We start from the raw sequence: 19,945 nt of genomic DNA on the forward strand, positions 1-19,945 counted from the left end.
AAGATTATTTGTTATAACAGATAATTTACCTTGATTAATACTGGACCTCAATTTCCCTTCTTATTAGGCAAAGGTCATGGGATTAGATGAGCTTGAATTGCTACAAGTATTAATGCTGTAGAAGCATCATGATGCCACAATAGTAGAAGTTCTGTCACTAAGTCCTGCCCCATAGCAATTGTTAGGGGCTATGGAAGAGACCACTCTATTCAGTATCCATTATACCTTTCCTTCTAACTCAACCATACTTTTGTTGGTGGCTGAAATATGCTGGGCTAATAAAAAATACATTTGTCAACCTCCCTTGTAGGGTAGAGGCAACACAGACCTGACAAATGAGAGACATAAACAAATGTCATTATGTGAGCTTGTGAATAAGCTCCTTCAAAGGGAATAAAGTTAGTTGACATGTTTCTTGCCTTCCCCTGCTTCTATCTTCAATACTGACACAATTGGGCTTCTAAGAGTGAAGGGGGAGAGGTAGAGAGAGGTGAGGGAGAAGAAGGGAGAGAGCACAAGGGACTATGGTGGAGGACTATGGGTCCATTGGTGGTGGAAAATTTATGATGACCATACTTAAAGGGAGAAATCAAAGAGGTAAAACAATGGTACTTCATTAATAATAACTAAAAAATACTGACTCGTTGCATATTTTCAGGAGCTATCTTATGATCATGAGGATGAGGACCATGAACTGAGGAAGGTGGAACATGAAGACACAAGGGAACAGGTTCTCCAGGGTCTCCTTTGGTGATCACAAGAAGCCTGAATTGCCAATCACAGGAACTGTTGTTACGTAAAGAAGATAAATAAACCCCTAATTTGTTTATGCCACTGTTTATTTGGGTATCGTTTCCTTGAAGCAGCTAAAAGAAATGCTAACAGATGAAGGGGTGATTTTTCCCAAGACAGTTTATAGCTCCCTGACAGGTTGGTCTCTCTGCCACCCTGCTCCATTCTCTTCTTCCACTCACTTTAATTCTTTCCAGGCTAGAATTTAAACTGGCACAGCAGTCTCTGAATTTCTATACTCATTTGGTAACTCTTTAGGATAAAGGACTCACTTATCCTTTTCCTTGACATTTAACTTGCCTAAAATCTTGCTCCTTTGAGAGACACATGGCAATTTTCAAGCACCTCTCTCCCTCATATTTCCAAACAGCTGCTTCATCTCCAGACCAGATAGTTCTGCAATCTGGACTCCATTAATATAATTATGGGATTTAAGAGGAACCTAAGAAGTTATTAAGTTCATTCACCTGCCTCCAGGCTGGCCTGTGTTCAGCCCTTCCAGACATATAGCTGTCTTCCATGGGCCAAAGAATTTCTCACAATGCATGACTCACTTAGTGGCTTTGAAGGAGTCCATTTAATCTGTTCTCAGTTTATCTGCCAGTAAAATAGGTATTATTATCTGAACAGAGAATGACAAGACTCATGCTTTCTCTGCTGTATGTTGTATAGATTAAAATGCCAAATATTTTGCAGCTCTTCTGGTCAAGAGATTGAGTCTATTTCCCTGTCCCTAGGAGTTGGGTTGCTTTGTGACTTGCTTTAACCAAGCATGTACTGGAAGTGACATTGTATGAGTTCTAGAATAAGTCACAGGAGGTCTTGAAGCATCTACCTTCATCTTCTCAGTTCCCTTCTACCATGTGAGGAAGACCAGACCAGACTACTGAAGGCTGTGGACCATATGAAGCAAGAAAAGCCCAGCTGACCAACAGCACCAAGGCACTAGATTTGGCAGTGAGGACCTTTTAAATATTCTAGCTTCTAGTAGAGCCATCAGGTAATTTCAGGCCACAGGAAAAGCGGAAGGAGAACTGCCCACTGAGCCCACGCCAAGTTGCCAACTCACAGAAGCAAGAGAAGTGATGAATTGCTGCTGTTTAAATCACTAAATTTTGAGGGCAGTGTATTCATTTCATAAGGCTTCCATATCAAACTACCACAAACTGGAAGGCCTAGAACAACAGAAATCTATTCTCTCACTATCTGGGAGGCCAGAAAACCCAAGATCAAGGTCTCAGCAGTGTCTTGCTCCCTTTGAGAGCTCTAGGAAAGAATTCTCCCTTGCTTCTTTTAGCTTCTGGTGGTTACTGGCAGATTTGGGCATTCCTGGTCATACAGTTGCATAATTCCAATCTCTGCCTCTGACTTCACGCGGCCTTTTGTCTGTGTGTGCACTCTATCTCTTCTTATAAGGATACCGTGATTGAATTTAGGGTCTATCCTAGTTGGGGATGCACCCTAATCCAGTGTGACCTTATGTTAATTTGATTAGATCTGAAAAGACCTTATTTCCAAAGTATGATGACATTCACTAATACCAGAGCTTAAGAATTTTTTTGAGAGGATTCAATTCAACCCACAAAAGGTGTTTTTTTAAACAGTAAAATGATATAGTTGTGCTGTTTCCTATCACTTTTTGTACTTCAAACATTATCAGATAAATTTAAAGGTAATAATATAAAAGAGGATTATTGCGGAGGGTTTTCCTTTTTCTTTTTCTTAAGGTTATATTACTATTTCGGTTTCAGATGTTCAGTTTCTCATCACAGAACCTGTATATAATACCCCACAAATACCACCGGATGTCTAGTCACCATCAACCACCAATCAATCAGCCCCTTTCCCCATTCCCTCTTACTTCTTCTTTTATGACAACCAGATTTCTGTTGTCAGAATCTAAGGTGTAGTTTTATTTGTTCAATTGCTTTTTCCCCTTATGCTCCACAAAATGAATGAAATCACATGATACTTATTTTTCTCTTTTTGACTTGTTTCACTTAGCATAATTCCCTCAAGTTCTATCCATGCTACAAATGGCATGATTTCATCTTTTTTCTTATGACTGAATAGTATTCCTGTGTGTGTGTGTGTATGTGTGTGTGTACATACCACATTTTTGGATTATCATGTCCTTAAAGGTAATCCATGCAATACCAGTGATAATTTCAGAATCTCCTAGGAATATAATATCTAAATAGAAATTTTTACTTATTGCTAGTACAAAGCAAAAGTAGACAGCATCGGGTATTCTGAATATTTTTATCCAAGTCAGACTTACTTTATGGGAATAAAAGTATCTTTTCTCTCTAAGATCAGAGTATCCTCTGGTCAGCATTTCATGTTACATCTGTGTAAGCGTCAAAGCCTTGTTGGAACCTTCAGTTACCACTGTCCCACTTCTCTCTTGCCTCACCCAATTTTTTTAAAGGAGTGGTCTCCACCAGCTTCCTCTGCTTCCTCTGCACTGACTCCTTCCATAACCCTATGAAATCTGACTTCCTTCCCCACAGCTTACTAAAACTGCTGTTTCAGAGGTTTTACGCTAACCACCTTCAAAGCAAACCCAAGGGCTCTTTCTTTGTTGTCATAATTTGACTTTGACCTTTCTAACTGCCTTGTTAACTCCTTTTTCTAATACTATTCCAGTTTGTCAAACCTGGGATAAATTCTTCTTCTTCTTTTTGCAGCTCTTTCCTCATATATTCTTTCCTCTTGCAAACTCTTCCCCTAAACTCATTCCTTTCTTCCTCCTACTATACTGTCCCATCTGATATTTCCTTTATTTACTTATTTTACTGTGTTGGCTTCCTTCTTTTTTGTCTTCCCAGTGGAAAAATTCTTCTTTTAGAACAAGAATCTTATCTGTGTTATTTACCAGTCTATTCTCAACACTTCCAACATTGTCAGGCACTAGAGCAGGCTACAATCAATACTCAAGAAATGAGAGAATGAGTAAAAATTTCATTGTTTCCCAATTCCAACTGACTCCCTTTGAAATGTTTGCAGCAAACACATTACCCTTTCTTTCCATTTTCGTTACCACAGTCTAATTCCAGACGTCATCACCTCCAGTCTTCTCCTCATCCACTTCATGGCACCCCCTCCAATCCATTCTGCACACTGCTAGTTCGGCTTCCCATTATAGCAGATTCATCTGTCAGTTACCTCCTTGCCCTTTAGGGCCTGGCTAAGCCTCACTTTCTCACCCCTACGGCAGTTTCAACTCCCTCCTTCTGAGTTCTGTCAACATTCCTGCCCTCAACCTTCACCCAACTACACAAACATCAACTCCTGTGTTCTTTTATGTTAACCTGCTCATTCCAGCTTGATTCTGAAGGCACACACTGGTTTGTTTTTTTGTGATTGTTTATGTTTCTCATAATTTGTAGAGAAAGTCAGGCAATCAAAAAAATTATTGTTGAGCTGAAAGAAATTATTGTACAGGGAACAAAATATACTGGGTAAACTTGGTACCATTTCTAAACGGATGCTGTGAGAACAGATAGTAATTTAGAATGAAAGAGTAAAATACTAGTAAGTGGAAAAAAAAACAGTAACAATGTTAATTGGAAAGTGACAATTTTGTTCCCACAGAGAACAGATGGCCCACACTGCCTTAAAATATTTGTTAAACAGCAGATAAAGTCCATTTTTAGTGGATTTTGAACCTGAGTTTTTCTATTAGCATGAAAGAGAGAGGACTGTCACTCTAGTATAAATTACTGCCTGAAGACCTCTTAGGCAACTTTAGTTTGTCTCTCTAAGGAACTCTTGGCTCCAGGTGGGTAACTTCTTGCTGAAAGCCCAACTTCTCATAAATGCTCACAATACACTGCAGAGAGCTGGGTAAAGAGAACTCAAACAGTTACACCCAAGAAGCTATTTGCCTAGTGCTGAATGTTGCCCTGTGTAGCAGCAAGGTGAAACAGAGATTTGGGGAAAAGAATTTCTATCCCTGGTCATTCTTCCCAGTTTGTCTAATTTAAGGTATAGTGCAACTGAGTGACTGTCTCCCTGAACAAACATGGAAGTATCCAGCCATATCATTAAGTTATACCAAGACCAAACTAGCTTCTGGCATTTTGAGAAAATACCAAACCCTCTTTTGCTAATCTATATACTTACCCTAGCCAAATATCTAGGCAATGAAATGAAATCTTTATTTTGTGCTTTAAAAACATATTATTTAAGGAGTCTGGCAAGATGGCGGCACTGTTAACATTCCAGGCTTGCCTCCTCCATAAATTCACAACTAAACTGCAGCAGGGCCTCCCCGTTGGCGCAGCGGTTGAGCACTGGGTTGCGAGGCTGCCCGCGGCCTCTGAGGTGCCGGTTCGATCCCCAGCCACCGGAGGAGGGTCCCACATGGCACACAGACCTCTCCTGCCGCCCGCTGCTCCCCTCAGCAGTGTACTTCGGTCTTTCTGCCTGTTCTGCTCCCCGCTCTGGCTCTGGTGAATTCTCTTACCCTCCCGCGCTTCTGGCTGTACCCAGTGCATGTATAAACAAAATAAACAAACAAACAAATAAATAAATAAAACATGCCTCTATTAAAAAAAATAAAATAAACTGCAGCAGAGCAAAGTCAATAACCTCTGAAAGATAAAAATAAGACTACAACATCTATCAGGAGCAACAATCCAGCGGAAATGGGTAGGAAAATCTTTAGTTGAACTGTGTTTGCAGCAATACTGGGGCAGTACAACTCACAAGAGGAAGGGAAGCAACCCTATGGAGTCACCTTACATTTCCACATCAAGGAATTTGGAGACCCAGCACTATAATAGATAAAGGGATGCACAGAGTTAGTGTCCCAAATAGAGATTGCACTATTGAAGAACCATAGGAGTAGGGGTACTGTGTTTTGACTTAGCTTTGCCTGTGACTGGCTTGAGTCTGAGGGTACCTGTTCAATATGTAATAGCCAGAGCCAGAACCACTGGGAAAGCCAGGTTAGATCACCTGTGTCTCCTCATAGATGAGCCCATTATTTGTAGCCCAAGGCTATGATATTTGAAATATCAGCCCTACACCAAACCAGGGCCAAAACAAGACAACAACTTAATGTTTTTACTAGCCAGTGCTGTAGCCCCCAAGCCCTAACAGGAGCAAGAACCCTGAGGTAAATCTCTGTAGTGGAAAAACAAAGTAAACAACTCCCATTCCGTAGCCCTGATTTAACGACTCTCTGCACCCAACAGAGCATCTGGTTCTCAAACACATCCTGGAGGTTGAGGATACAAGACATGTATGCCAAGGAGTTGACCTAGGGGAGGAGTTGACTGCAGAGCCCCACCACACAACTCTGAAACTCAGCATAATGAGAAGCTTGAATTGTTGATGCTCACTGGAAGTGACCCTTCAGTGCCTCACTACCCCAGTTGTTTTCTACTTGTTACCACTGGCTGCTACCAGTTCAATGGACATTTGAACAGGTAAAAAGGCAGCAGTCTGTACATCTGTTTCTATTAAATTCCATAAAAACTAAAATGGAAAAGGTAGGTAATATTACAAATGCTGGAGAAAAAACAAAAACCAAAACCTGACAGAAGTGTTGATCCAGTAGAAATGCAGAATATTCCTGAAGAGGTGTTTAAGATAACAGTTATAGGGCCTCCCCGGTGGCGCAGCGGTTGAGCGCTGGGTTGCGAAGCTGCCCGCGGCCTCTGCAGCGTCGGTTCTATCCCAGGCTGCTCCCGGCCACCAGAGGAGGGTCCCACATGGCGCGCAGACCTCTCCTGCCGCCCGCTGCTCCCCTCAGCAGTGTACTTCAGTCCTTCTGCCTGCTCTGCTCCCCGCTCTGGCTCTGGTGACTTCTCTCACCCTCCCGCGCTTCTGACTGTACCCAGTGCTTGTATAAATAAATAAATAAATCTTTAAAAAAAAAAAAAAAATAACAGTTATAACAAACATGTTGCATTTAAAAAGCAATGGATGACATAAAATAGGAGCAGAAAAAAAGACCTAGAAAATACAAGAACTAATGAATCTAAAAAATACTATAACTAATTTAATAAATACAATAAAGAACATCAACAGCAGACAAATGCAAGCAATGGAGAAAATTGGTGAGCTTGAAAGCACAATGTTCAGAACACATAAATAGTACAATAAGGAGAAAAAAGGAATTAAAAAATTGAAAATAATGTGGGCCTCCCTGGTGGTGCAGCGGTTGAGCGCTGGGTTGCGAAGCTGCCCGCAGCCTCTGTAGCGCCAGTTCGATCCCCGGTCGACAGGCAAGGGTCCCACAATGGCGCGCAGACCTCTCCTGCCGCCCGCTGCTCCCCTCAGCAGTGTACTTCGGTCCTTCTGCCTGTTTTGCTCCCTGCTCTGGCTCTGGTGAATTCTCTCACCCTCCCACGCTTCTGACTATACCCAGTGCTTGTATAAATAAATAAATTAATTTTTTAAAAAAATTGCTAAAAAAAGAGATTGAAAATAATGTAACAGGTTTTCTGATAAGCTAGAGAAATAACATCCATATCATGGGGTTCCTAAAATGAGAAAAGATAAAGGCATAGAAAATTTATTCAGATAAATTGTTGCAAACCATCTCATCCTGGGAAACGATACAAACATCCTTATGCAAGAAGCCCAAAGAATTCCAAACAAAATAATACCAAACAGACACACTCTAAGATACATTAAACTATTGAAAGCCAATAACAAGGAAAGAATATTAAGAACTTCAAGAGAAATCAATTCAAAGAGTAATCTATTTAAAAAAAAAAAAACCTGTTGGACTGTAGCAGAAGATATTTAAAGTGCTCAAAGAAAGATTTCCAGTCAATAATATTTTATTCTGCAAGATTAATGCTTAAGGAAGAAAGAAGGGTAAGGAGCTTCACTGAAAAGCAAAAATTAAAAGAATTTATTAACACCAAGCCAAACATGAAAGATGTGCAAAAGGGGTTATTATTGAGCAACAGAAGAGCAAATTTCAAAGTAATAGATACCTAAATTACACAACATGAAGGAGGAGGAGAGTGACAATATGACCTATCAAAACCAGTTTGAGGTCAGATTGTCCAGCAAGCCACATAAATATCCATCACACAATAACCTCAGCAGAAGTTCAACCAAAAATTAATAGAAGTAATGCATAAGACAATGGAAAAGTAACTAAACAAAACATAAAAGGAAAGCATAAAAAAAGACAAATAAAATTTTTTTTAAATAAAAAATGACTATGAACACTTACGTCTCAATAATCACCTTAAACGTTAATGGCCTGAATTCACCAGTAAAAAGGTATGGGGTGAGTGAATTTTAAAACAAATTCCAAGCTTTTGCTGTTCATAGGAAACCCATCATATCAACAAAACAAATGCAGTCTTAGAGTTAAAGGCAGAGGACAATCAGGCAAGAAAATGACAATCAAAATAAGTCAGGAATAGCTATACTTTTATCAGGTAAAATAGACTTCCAATAAAGTTAATAAGAGATAGCGAAGGATGTTATATTATGATTAAAGACCTAATATAACTCATAAATGCATATGCGCCAAATGATGGAGCCTCAAGATACATAAAATAATGACTAATAGAATTTAAGAGAGAGAAGTACAGCAACACAATAAATGAGGGAATTTTAATACTCCACTTACAACTGTTTTAATACTCCACTTACAACTGTTTTAATACTCCACTTACAACTGGATAAATCAATAAGACAGAAAATAAATAAGGAAAAACTAGCTTTAAATTTGGTGCTAGACTTAAATATGCTTAACAGAGATCTACAGAACACTGCACCCCAAAAACATGTAGACGTGTTTCTTTCAAGCATATGGAACATTTTCCAAGAATAGACCATATGTTGGGACACAAGTCAAATGATCAATAAAACTACAGAAGACTGAAATCACTAGGTATTCTGTCTCACCGTAATGCCATAAGGTTAGAAATGAAGAAAAAATTAAACAGGAAAATCTTTAAATACATGGATGTCAAACAACATGTTGCTTGATAGTTATTGGATAAAAGAGGAAATAATAATAACCAAAATAATAGAAACCAAAATAATACCTCACAACTAATGAAAACAAAGGTACTAGCTACCAGAATCTATGAAATTCAGCAAAGCAGTCTTGAAAGGGAAGATAATTACAATACAGGCCCACATTAATAAGCAAGAAAAATCCCAAATAAATAACTTAATAGTACATCTAAAACAACTCGAAAAAGGAAAACAAACAAGACCTAAAGTTAGTAGAAGGAATGAAATAATAAAAATAAATGAAATGAGAGATCAAAAAGACTATACAAAAGATGAATCAATGAAACTCATAGCTTCAGGATGGTGGTATGAGCAGAAAGAATTAAGTTTATTTCTAGTTTTCACCCCTGCTAAAAAAAATATGATGCAGTAAACACATCTGGTAAGGAATTAATGCTGGGAATATATTGTCTAGGAAATTTTTAAAAAACATTATTTAAAAATAAACATTATCAACTCAGTTGCTTATCTCAGGTTGGTCAAATGCAAATCATGGGCCATTCATCTGATAGAGAAAAAATTTTTTTGAAAAGTTTCCTGACTAGGGCAGGAAATGAGTAATGTGACCAAAATGGAAGGAGTAATTGAAAAATGCCTATCTATCTAAATAACTGTTGTCCTTTAAAATTTCAAATAAAAAGTGCCATGAAATTTCTATAGTTTAGAGTTCTTTCTGAAATCACTTTTTGAACTCCTTTTTGGAATTGCTTTCAGAGCTACTTGAAGAGGCATCTAAAAACCAGGTCCATTCCTTTATAGTCACACTGTATTTTTAATTCAATACCTAACTGAATTGATAATACCTAATTTAATGGGTCTGCTTGAATGTTAATGACTTTGACCTATTCCAGAAACCATATATATGGTTCATATATATATATTTTTATATTTGTATGTATGTATGCATGTATGTATATGTACACACACACACAACAAAAGTACAACTCTGTGTTAGAACTCACCTATGAAGGAAGAGAAGGGAGAATAGGAATGGAGAGCAAAACAAAGGGGAACTTCAAATTTATCTGAAGTGTTCTTTTTTAACTTAAAATTATCTAAAGCAAAGTGACCAAATATTATTATTTATATTTAGTGGGCCCTCAGCCACTTGCCATATTGTCATCTGTATTTTCTATATTTTCAAAGCTTTCAAGATGAGATTGATAGACAAACTCATAATACCTTTTGAGAGTCCTGAACAAGTGATACTGACATGTTGTACAACCTCCAAAGCCAATTTCAGAGGAAGAGAAACTCAAAGAATGAAACAATGTCTCTCTAAAAAGGAACTCTCCTACACTGCTGGTAGGACTGCAAACCAGTCCAACCACTATGGAAAGCTGTGTGGAGGTTCCTCAAACTACTAAAAACTGAGCTTGCATATGATCCAGCAATTCAATTCTAGGTATCTACCCAAAGGACACAAAAACATTAATTCAAAAGGACAGCTGCACCCCTATGTTTACTGCAGCACAACTACTTACATTAGGTAAGCTATGGAAACAACCCAAATGACCAAAAATAGATGACTGGATCAAGAAGATGTGAGATAGATAGATACACACACACACACACACACACACACACACACACAGGAATATTACTCGGCAATCAAAAAGGATAAACTCATGCCATGCACAGCTACATGCATGGACCTGGAAGGGATTATGTTCAGCTAAATAAGCCAGAAAGAAAAAGAAAAATATCAGATAGTTTCACTTATAGGAGGAATGTAGAGGAACCAAATAAGGGATCAGGAAAAAAAATTGTAATAAGTAACAATCAAAATCAACAGGCAACCATAGACCAGAGACATTCTGTAGGGGAGGAGGAGGGAGAAGTTTCAGGACAGGGGTGGGAATAGCACAAGGGACTACGGTGATGGTGCACGGGTGAATTGGTGATGGGAATTACACAGGGAAATCATACATTATACAAAAAATGAAGGATGATATAATAAATAATACATCTGTAATATATAACATAATAATGTATATAATAATATATAATAATATATTCATATATATAGTGTGTGTATATATATATACACACACACATATATATATATATATATATATATATATATATGAGTCTCTCTCTACTCTGATCCAAGGGAAAGCACAGAGACTTACGTCATCTGAAATTTTATGCTGTGATTGACAGGAGTCTGATTTGTTATTTGTCATTTCATGTGAAAGTACAGAGTCTATGCAAAGGAGAAGTAGACTGGATCAGCTCATCATGCAGTGTAAAAGCAAGTGAATTTGTGGCAACAAGAACAGAATCAAGAAAGAAGTAAGTTGCTAGAACAATCTACTTTTGTCATTAACTGACGTTAAATGAACAAAGACAGAAAGTGAGAAACACAGTTTTAACTGCCATCTTTAGCTGTATAGAAGGCAAAGAAAAAAGGAGAAATGCACTATTTTTAGTCTCCAAAGCATGACTTCAGAGGTCATGCAGAGATCTGGGGGAGAAGTTAAACCAGAAGAGGTGAGAGACATTTAAGAGAAGAGGTCAAGATTTTGAATAAAGATTTGAAAGAATGATAAAAATCCTAGGGAGTGTTAATGGAGGAAATAAGCATTTTAGGGTCACTGGTGGCAGGGTAATTAGGTATAACTTCTGGGAAACAATTTGCACCAAACAACATGTGCACCAAATCCTTGAAAAATGTTTCTTTTGTCTAAGCAATTCTACTGCTAGAAAATTTTAAGAACATATTTGCACAAAAACATAAATATGCATGTATAAGACTGTCCTGTTACACTCAATACATCTTTGTGAAAAGTTGAAAATTATCCTAATATCCAATAATAGAGAATTAATTTAATAAAACATCATATAGCCAATCAGGGCAATTTTACATGGTCTATGTAAATTATAATGTAGACCTACTATGATTGTTACGGGAAATTACTTACATTTTTTAATTACAAAACAAATCAAAAACACTATATGCAATATGATCTCTTTTTCAAGAATATGGAAGGATGTACATACAAATGCTAACATCTGCAATTTACAATGGTAGAAATTTCTGTGCAATAATACTTTCCTGTTTTTAATGATGAACTGAGAGACTCATGAGAAACTCTGGTTCTGCCCTTATCATTTCTGCCTTTCTAATCCTGTATTTGATCAGGATGCAATGGGACACAATATAATGGGCTTACAGCTTAGACTGATACTACCAATTTGTTTGATATCACCCAACACCTGCACACAGGTGTCTTTATATATATTTTCAAAGATATCAATGTCTTTTTTTTCTGTGTACCCCAAGCTGTCAATAGAGCAAAGTGTACCACTGAAGTGAAAACCTCAGAAACATGGGAACTAGACTTCACTAGACCTATATAAATTCTTTGTGTTTTCCTAGGACTTCAGAGAACTTTTGTGACTGCTGATTGGTAATAAATTAGGCTGGACATTTGTAGAAACAGACCTAGCACATTCCTGTTATTTAAACCCCTTATTATTAACCCAAATACGAATAAGACCCTAGCTGTTTGCCACTGAAAACAACTAAGTGCCCCAGTTTCTTGGCCTCAAGCAAGATGCCTCAATATTGTCATATACTGCTTTCTTGAGGTCCCCATTAAAAAGGATGGGAAAATGAGCTGTTTTTAACTTCATCCCATTCCATCACTAGATCTGTGTGGGGAGTTGAGATGAGAAACCTGGTCCCCTGAGCTCTCCCTCTCTCCTAGGTAACCATATGATGTAATTGTGTTTTCTTTTCACAGTTCTATGTTGAAGTAAACATCAGCGACACACACACACACACACACACACACACAAATTCATATAGCTCAAAGAACTCCAGCTAAAGAAAAATTTACAGGCAGAAATTTCTTTCAACAACACAAGATAAGGTGAAGTTCCAGTAGAGCTTTTTCCAAGACTCTGGAAGAAAATGGTTCTGTAAAAGATCAAAATTCTGAGTATGATTGCTTAAAACCTCTTCTTTTGCCCTTTAATTGAGAACACAGCAGACAAATGAAGCAATTCCTGAAGGCACAGACACCCCCCTCCACCATTCACCATTGCTACTAAGAAACAGCACTGTTTCACTGCAGAGACATACTTATACATAAGAATACATATGTTTTTATGCTTACATCATCTTTGCAGACAGAATTTGCAAATATTTCTCAGTAAGATCTCTATATATGATTTTGTTCTGGCCTTTCTGCCCAAAATTATTGGCGTTATTCTGCAATGCAATCTTTATTTAACTTTGTCTTCTTAGTTCCTTATCTCCCACAAAGTTACTCTCTAATGATAATCATTAGGCCTAATATTTTGTTTCTTTTGTACAATGATGAAATGAAAGTATAAAAGTTCTTTACACAATACTTAGCACATAGTAAGAAGTCAACAAATGTTTCTAACTGCATTATTATTTTTAAATAAAACTGAGATGGTATTGTGATTAAGGGAGAGGATTCTAGAGCAAATGTGCCTTAATCCCAGTTCTTCCCTCAACTAATTGTGACTTTGGAACATTTTCATAATTTCTCTGTGCACAATTTCTCCATCTGTAAAATGGAGATGGTAATTACTTTTCCTTTACAAGGATGAATGAGTTATACAACCCACAGACTTAGATGCATACTCGCCATAGAGTAAGCATTACAATGCATAAGCCCTTGTTATTCCTTTCCAAACTGAAGGTCCAGAGAATCACTAATGTTTTCTCTATATTCTGTACTTTTCTTTATTTTACTTGGATGCTTGATCAAGTTCTACATATATTCTGTACATAACAGAAACCAAGTTTTTATTTAATCAATTTCCAGAATATGGGCCTCCCTGGTGGCTCAAGGGTTAAGCACCACACTGGGAAGTAAGCCACAGCCTCTGCTGCACAAGTTCGATCCCTGGCCAGCCAGGGAGCAACCCCACATGGCGCAGCAGACCTCGCCTGTCTCGCCCACTGCTCTCCTCAGCAGTGTATTTCAGTCAGTCTGCCTGTTCCATTCCCCACTCTGTCTCTGGTGAGTCCTCTCACCCACCGCATCTCTGGTCCGTACCCCAGCTCTAGTAGGCATAAATAAATAAATCTTTAAAAAAAATTTCCAGGGGCCTCCCCGGTGGCACAGTGGTTGAATGCTGGGCTGCGAAGCTGCCCGCAGCCTCTGCAGCACCGGTTCGATCCCCGACCAGCCGGCAAGGGTCCCGCATGGCACGCAGACCTCTCCTGCCGCACCCGCTGCTCCCCTCAGCAGTGTATTTCGTCAGTCTGCCTGTTCTACTCCCCACTCTCTCTCTGGTGAATTCTCTCACCCTCCCGCGCTTCAGACTGTACCCAGTGCTTGTATAAATAAATCTTTAAAAAAAAAAAAAGAAAAAAATTCTAGAATATTAGTCAAAAATTTTACAATCTATGCTAGTGACAATTGTAGAGAGTCCAGGTTAATTCCCCCTACCACCAAGCAATTTCCTGACCACCAGCTAGGTGTTCTACAATATAAATGAATTCTGACACTGTCTACCCTTCCTTTGTGCATAGGAAGTCAGCAACAATTAAACTGTAATGAAGACAAGAATACAACACTTATAAGAAATTAAGATTTACTCTTCAAACTCAGAAAAATTCTCTTTTATCCCCCTGAGCAGTGGGTTCTAGATAAATGTTTAACTGTCATCAGTGATACAATTAGACTTGGTGCTCAAACAAAGCAACAAACCAAATATGTCCTATATGATGAATGCCACACATGGAAATTAAAGCTTCATAAGAGCATGAGAGAACTGGGAGACACAGAAGAAATGGGTATTGGTGGACACTCCCAGGTTCCTCCTTTGCTTTGACCCTGCTTTTACATTAGGCAATGATGGCTGCAAAAAGCTGCAGAATTTAGGAACAGTGGGTGACATTATTTTTCCTATTGTGACATAGTCTGCTTGCTCTTTTTTGAAGCTGGTGTGGGCATAACTGAGTTCATTTTAAATAAAATTTTTAAAAATAGGAAGCACATTGATTTTAGCCCACAAATTTTTTAAAGAGATAGTTTGTATATTATTGTGAAGAAAAAGACTGAAAAATATGAACACATACTGAATGTAGTGATAGCCAAATTTCAACTCTATCTTACTTTTGTAAGCTGATCTATTAAAAAAAAATAGTAGGTAGGCATGGAAGGGTCAATAGTATCTTCTCTAATTTCAAAACTGCAAAATACTACACTCATAGTTTGTTTACAAATTAAACACTCATCAGAACACAGAACAATTTACCAATGCCTCCACTGAAATCATGATTTAAAAAAGAAATTAATTCCCTACTTGTTTTTAAAGGAAGTTGGTAAGATACATAAATCAAACTAGTACATCCCAATTAGGAGCACAGCCTTTGGAGCAGTGTGTGATCCTGGTTCTACCCCTATTGTGTGGCCTTGAGAAATCACATGGCCTTGGGCAACTACATCTCCAGACTTGTCTCTTCTGTATGAAACTTCATGTTAGTCTCATAGGATTTTTGTAAGAATTTAATGCAATAATTCATTAAGTATAAAATAAAGTGTCTGGGGGGCCTCCCTGGTAGCACAAGGGGTTGAGCACCGCACTGTGGGGCGGTCCGCAGCCTCTGAAGCATGGGTTTGATCCCCCGCTGGCCACAGAGCAACCACATGGCAAGGTGGACCTCTCCTGTCTCACCTGCTGCTCCCCTCAGCAGTGTATGTCAGTCAGTCTGCCTGTTCTGTTCCCTACTCTGTCTCTGGTGAATCCTCTCACCCCCTGCAACTCTGGCCTGTATTCCAGCTCTTGTATGCAAAAATGAATAAATCTTAAAAAAAAATAAAGCATCTGGGATGCAGTAAGTGATCAATAAGTGATGGATTTTAATATTATATTAATACTAAGTATGTCCTTAATAATCCACTCTTTTGAAAAAAAAAATTTCTGCCAAGTTCCTTGGCATAACTTTACCATCCAACAAACAAAATGCTTCAAAAAAGGAAAACAGAACCCAAGAATAGGAAGAGCCAATCCATATTCTTTCCTGTAGATTAGGAATCTTTCACATTTTATTTAATTTGAATGGGACTCTTCTTGGTCAAATTCCAGCATTCTCCCAACACTCATTTCTAAATACTGTGTGTATTTGGTAATCTGAGCACCAGGACAGAAGGTATGAGGGAAAGCATCCACCCCAAGACAGCTTCAACTAGCCATTGATATTTCCATTTCTAGCCCAAACTTGTCCCTGCATGGGAAGTCCTCCAACTTCAGCTTTCTTTCTCAGGATCTAAAAGATGGTGATAATGGAGATGATGAGGACAGCAAAGAAGTTGAAAGTACTACTGATGATGAAAGTAGCATTTTATTCCACATTTATGCTGAGCCAGGCATGGCACTTTGTACATATTATTTCACTTAATCCTCTCAACAATCATAAGTGGTAGTAAGTACTATTATTATAATCATTTAATAGATAAAGAAATCAAAGTTCAGAGAGGTTAAATAACATGCTCAGTGTCACAGTTAGTTTGTAGCAGAGAGTCAATCTACAAGCAGATCTGATTCCAACCAAGTCCTTTATTCTTAATCCCAGGCTACACCAACTCTACCCAAGCTTTCAAGACTGCCTCTAGGATTTGTGTAGGTACTTGATGCTCTTCCCAGATTAACTCTACCCAACCACATAGTTCTCTCCCATTTAGAGTTCCTGATCCGAAATTTGTAGAGATGGAGAAGAAATTGCTATGGCAAGTGTTACATCTGTCAGTAACTTCGGTTTTATCCTCTACTGCTTCCAAATGAATTGACCATCATAGCAAGCAACAGTCACAAAACCTAATGCAGAAAAAAATCCTCATAGCAAGATCGCTGATAAACTTTATAACTTTTGATTAGTACCTTTGGGCCTCCAACATTAATATGTAGTACATATTAATAATTAAACTCATTTTAGAGATGAAGAAAGAGTAAGGTAAGCAAAATGGTTTACTTACAGCCACACAGGAGCTGGGAATAAAATCACCAATAGAGCTCCATACGCCCTCTGGAAAGTCCTTATCACCTCCTTATGCTGGGCTTCTAATGCCTTGTCATTCAAACCACTTAATACACTATCAGCACAAAAACGTACTGTGGGATCAGCCTTTCACAGGCTCAGTTAAGAAGAGGAACAAATCCTAGTACAATAAGAGCAGGAGAATAACAAGTTGACCCTTCAGGACCAGTTTCATATTGCCTTTTAACCCGACAGTCTAGATTTCTCAGGACAAGACAAAAATGCACCCAAATACTTGTCAGCAGTTTTGAGCGGAGGAAAACTGCAGTTAAAGCACCTCTGGTGAGAACTTGTGAGCAGCAAATGTGCTTACATTAAGTTTGTTCAATTTTGACCTTGACTTGGATGGTGAGTTGGATCCTCAGAGTCCTCCTTAATTCTTTGCTAGAGAACTATAAATGTAAAAACGTCAGCCACAGCCCATTCCTTTTTTGTTTATTTAAATGGAGAATATTTAAAAAAAAAATCACTTTTTCCACTTCATGGCTCCTTTGGACCAGGGAATAAAAATAGCGATGTCATAAGGAGCCAATTTTTTTTTTTTTTCTGGAAAAATAGAACGAGAAGGGAAAGAGCTTTTCTCAGGACACCCAGTAGGCTTGAAGCAGCCTCTCGCGCCAGCCACCTCACATCTTGCCCCTTTTCAGAGCAGCCTGCAAGGAAGGCAGGGGCGCAGTTTCTTTAAAAGAAGCTCCACGGCCTGCTCCGCACAGCCAACCCCGCGCCCCCTACTGTCCCAGGACCCGCCACCTGTTGGAACCCCGAGGGCGGCGCTGAGCAGAGCTGACAGCAGAGGCTGCTCAGGGAAGGGTCAGGTGTGGCCAAGGACAGCCCCGAGGTTTCCGGGTAGGAGCTGGCTAAGGTACCCCACTGCTGCAGCCTCGGGGACCCCGAGCTCCTCAGGTCTGAGGCGCGCCCCTCCGCGGACCCCCAGAGACTCAGCCCGCGGAGGCCCCCTGAGCTGCCAGCCCGCCGCGCCTCTCCCGGCGGGGCTGAGTCGGTGCGGCCGCCTGCGCTCCGGGCCGGGGCGCGCGTCTTACCTGTTGATCTTGAGCGCGAAAGCGCGGCGCTCAGCGCTCGGCAGAGTGGCCATGACTCTCCAGGCGCGCGTCCGCCTCTAGGGTCGCGGGGTGCGCACGGCGGGGGCCCGGCGCGCGGCGGAGCCGCTGCAGCGCTTGGCGAGCGGGACTCCAGCCTCATCTGTCAGTCCGGGCTGGAAACTTCCGCATCTCCACCTTCTACGCTGCAACACCCCGCGGGGAGGGCCCAAGCTCCGCGCTGCGGCGGCCAGCTCAGCCACCGGCGCCCGGCCTGGCACGCAGGGAGCGGCGGGCAGGAGGGTGGGCACGCCCGCGGAACTGCCCTCCGGATGCACAGACCGAAAGCGCGCTCTGCCCCGGGCCCTGACCTCCGGCAGAAAGGAGCGCGGGCGGATGACCGGGCGACCACAGAGAGAGGCCGGAAACTCCATCTGCCAGAAGCTGCTAAGCTGCCAGCGCATGTGGGCAGGAGAGGGGGAACCCGCGCTTTCTGCCAACCCCACAGTTGGCAAGGTCAGAAGACCAACCCTACAATTCTTTACGCTAGGCCTTATTAAGGGTTCACACCATGCCTAGGAGCAGGCAGATTTTAAAAGTAAAAACAAAACAAAACAAAAATCTGGAAACTTCAGGATGTAAGTCAACTTTTAAAAATGATAAAAATGATGCTCGTCATCCTTTCTAGGGATTAAGTAGATGTAATGAATCCATCGAAAGAATAAACATTATGACTTATCCCCCAGAAATGTTTTACAACCTTGGGATAAATGCTTTTCTCTAGGGAAACACTACACTCAGCTTTCCTGTCATTCAAGAATGTTCGGCAGCCCAGTTTATTTCAGCTTCAGACTGAGAATGTTCTTAAAACCCCAGCCCCAAATTCAAGAAGGAAATCAGAAAAGTGCCAGTGCTCCCGCAGAGGAGAAGCCCATGTTTATTGGAAGTTATTGGCTTCCTCTAAATTTTACTACACTAGAACATTATCTATATAATGCCTGTGTTTGTCGGGTGTTTTTGGTTCACAAGTGCACTGCTGTCCAATATATTAGCCACTATCCACATGTGGCTACTGAACATTCAAAATAATGATTAGTCTCAATTGAGATGTACTGAATGTCTAAAGCACACACCGGATTTTGAAGACTCTAGAAAAAATAATGCAAAATATCTGGTTAATGATTTTTTGTATTAATAACACGGTAAAAGAATTTGGGTGTATTGAGTAAATAAAAATATACCATTAAAGTTGATTTCATCTGTTTTATCTCCCTCCTTAAAATGTGAGTCGCAATAAAGAAAAGTTTAAATTACATAAGTAACTCACATATGGATTTATATTCAAGTTGGGCAGTGCTGATCCAATAGACTCAAGTTGCAGTGAGAACCTAATATTGCTGGTCCAATAGAATTTAATACTAAAATGCCTGACAACATTTCCTATCTCTGATTTCAGATACCTTAGTAAATCTTTGGACTAGGTTAGCAACCTTCCTCCCACCATCCAATATCAACGTCTTTAAGCATATTAGACAAAGATGATAGAAAGAAATTCAAAGAAGAGAAAGTTTTTTGTGATATGAAGTTTTTTGACTCTCAAAATTCTCTTAGGTATATTTATTACACTGGAAGATCTAAACAAATTTTTAGAAAGAAAAATATTAATCACAATTCTGTGAGTATGTCAAACTGAGTGAAACAAATGGAAGATACATAGAAAACACATTATACCTGTCTTTCAGAGGGGCTTCTTTCTGATTTTCTGAATGTTTGTGATCTGTACTTTCATAAGGCAGGGGAAAAAGGCAGCAAAAATGTCAACACAAACACAAATTTTAATGCAGCATCTCAAATTCTCAGAATTTACAATCAAGGAAAATTTTCTTTGGTGGGTGAGGGGAGATCATAATCTCCCTGTTGTGCCCAAGGTCAGCAGACTCGTGAGCATAGCCTCCAAGAACCCAAAGACAGCCGATGCAAACACAAAAGGGAATTTATTTCAGACTCGAGTCCGGGTTCACGGCACCTACCAACGCAGTGGCAGATACTGAGAGCCCCGAACAAAGGAAGCAGGGGTCTTTTAATAAGG

The 19,945-nt window shown here is 39.6% G+C and overlaps 1 protein-coding gene across 1 annotated transcript in view; it reads right to left on the minus strand.

Moving 5' to 3' along the window:
• Nucleotides 1-17,912, minus strand: part of DOCK8 (dedicator of cytokinesis 8) — a gene marked incomplete at both ends in the record, with an annotated part of 193,459 nt that extends 175,547 nt beyond the window's left edge. The window contains 1 exon segment of the mRNA XM_084238759.1: nucleotides 17,860-17,912. Coding sequence (XP_084094885.1) covers nucleotides 17,860-17,912 — 53 coding nt within the window.
• Between the last annotated feature and the right edge of the window lie 2,033 nt (nucleotides 17,913-19,945).

Source organism: Talpa europaea (assembly GCF_964194135.1).
Source record: "Talpa europaea genome assembly, chromosome: 7".
Lineage (NCBI taxonomy): Eukaryota > Metazoa > Chordata > Mammalia > Eulipotyphla > Talpidae > Talpa > Talpa europaea.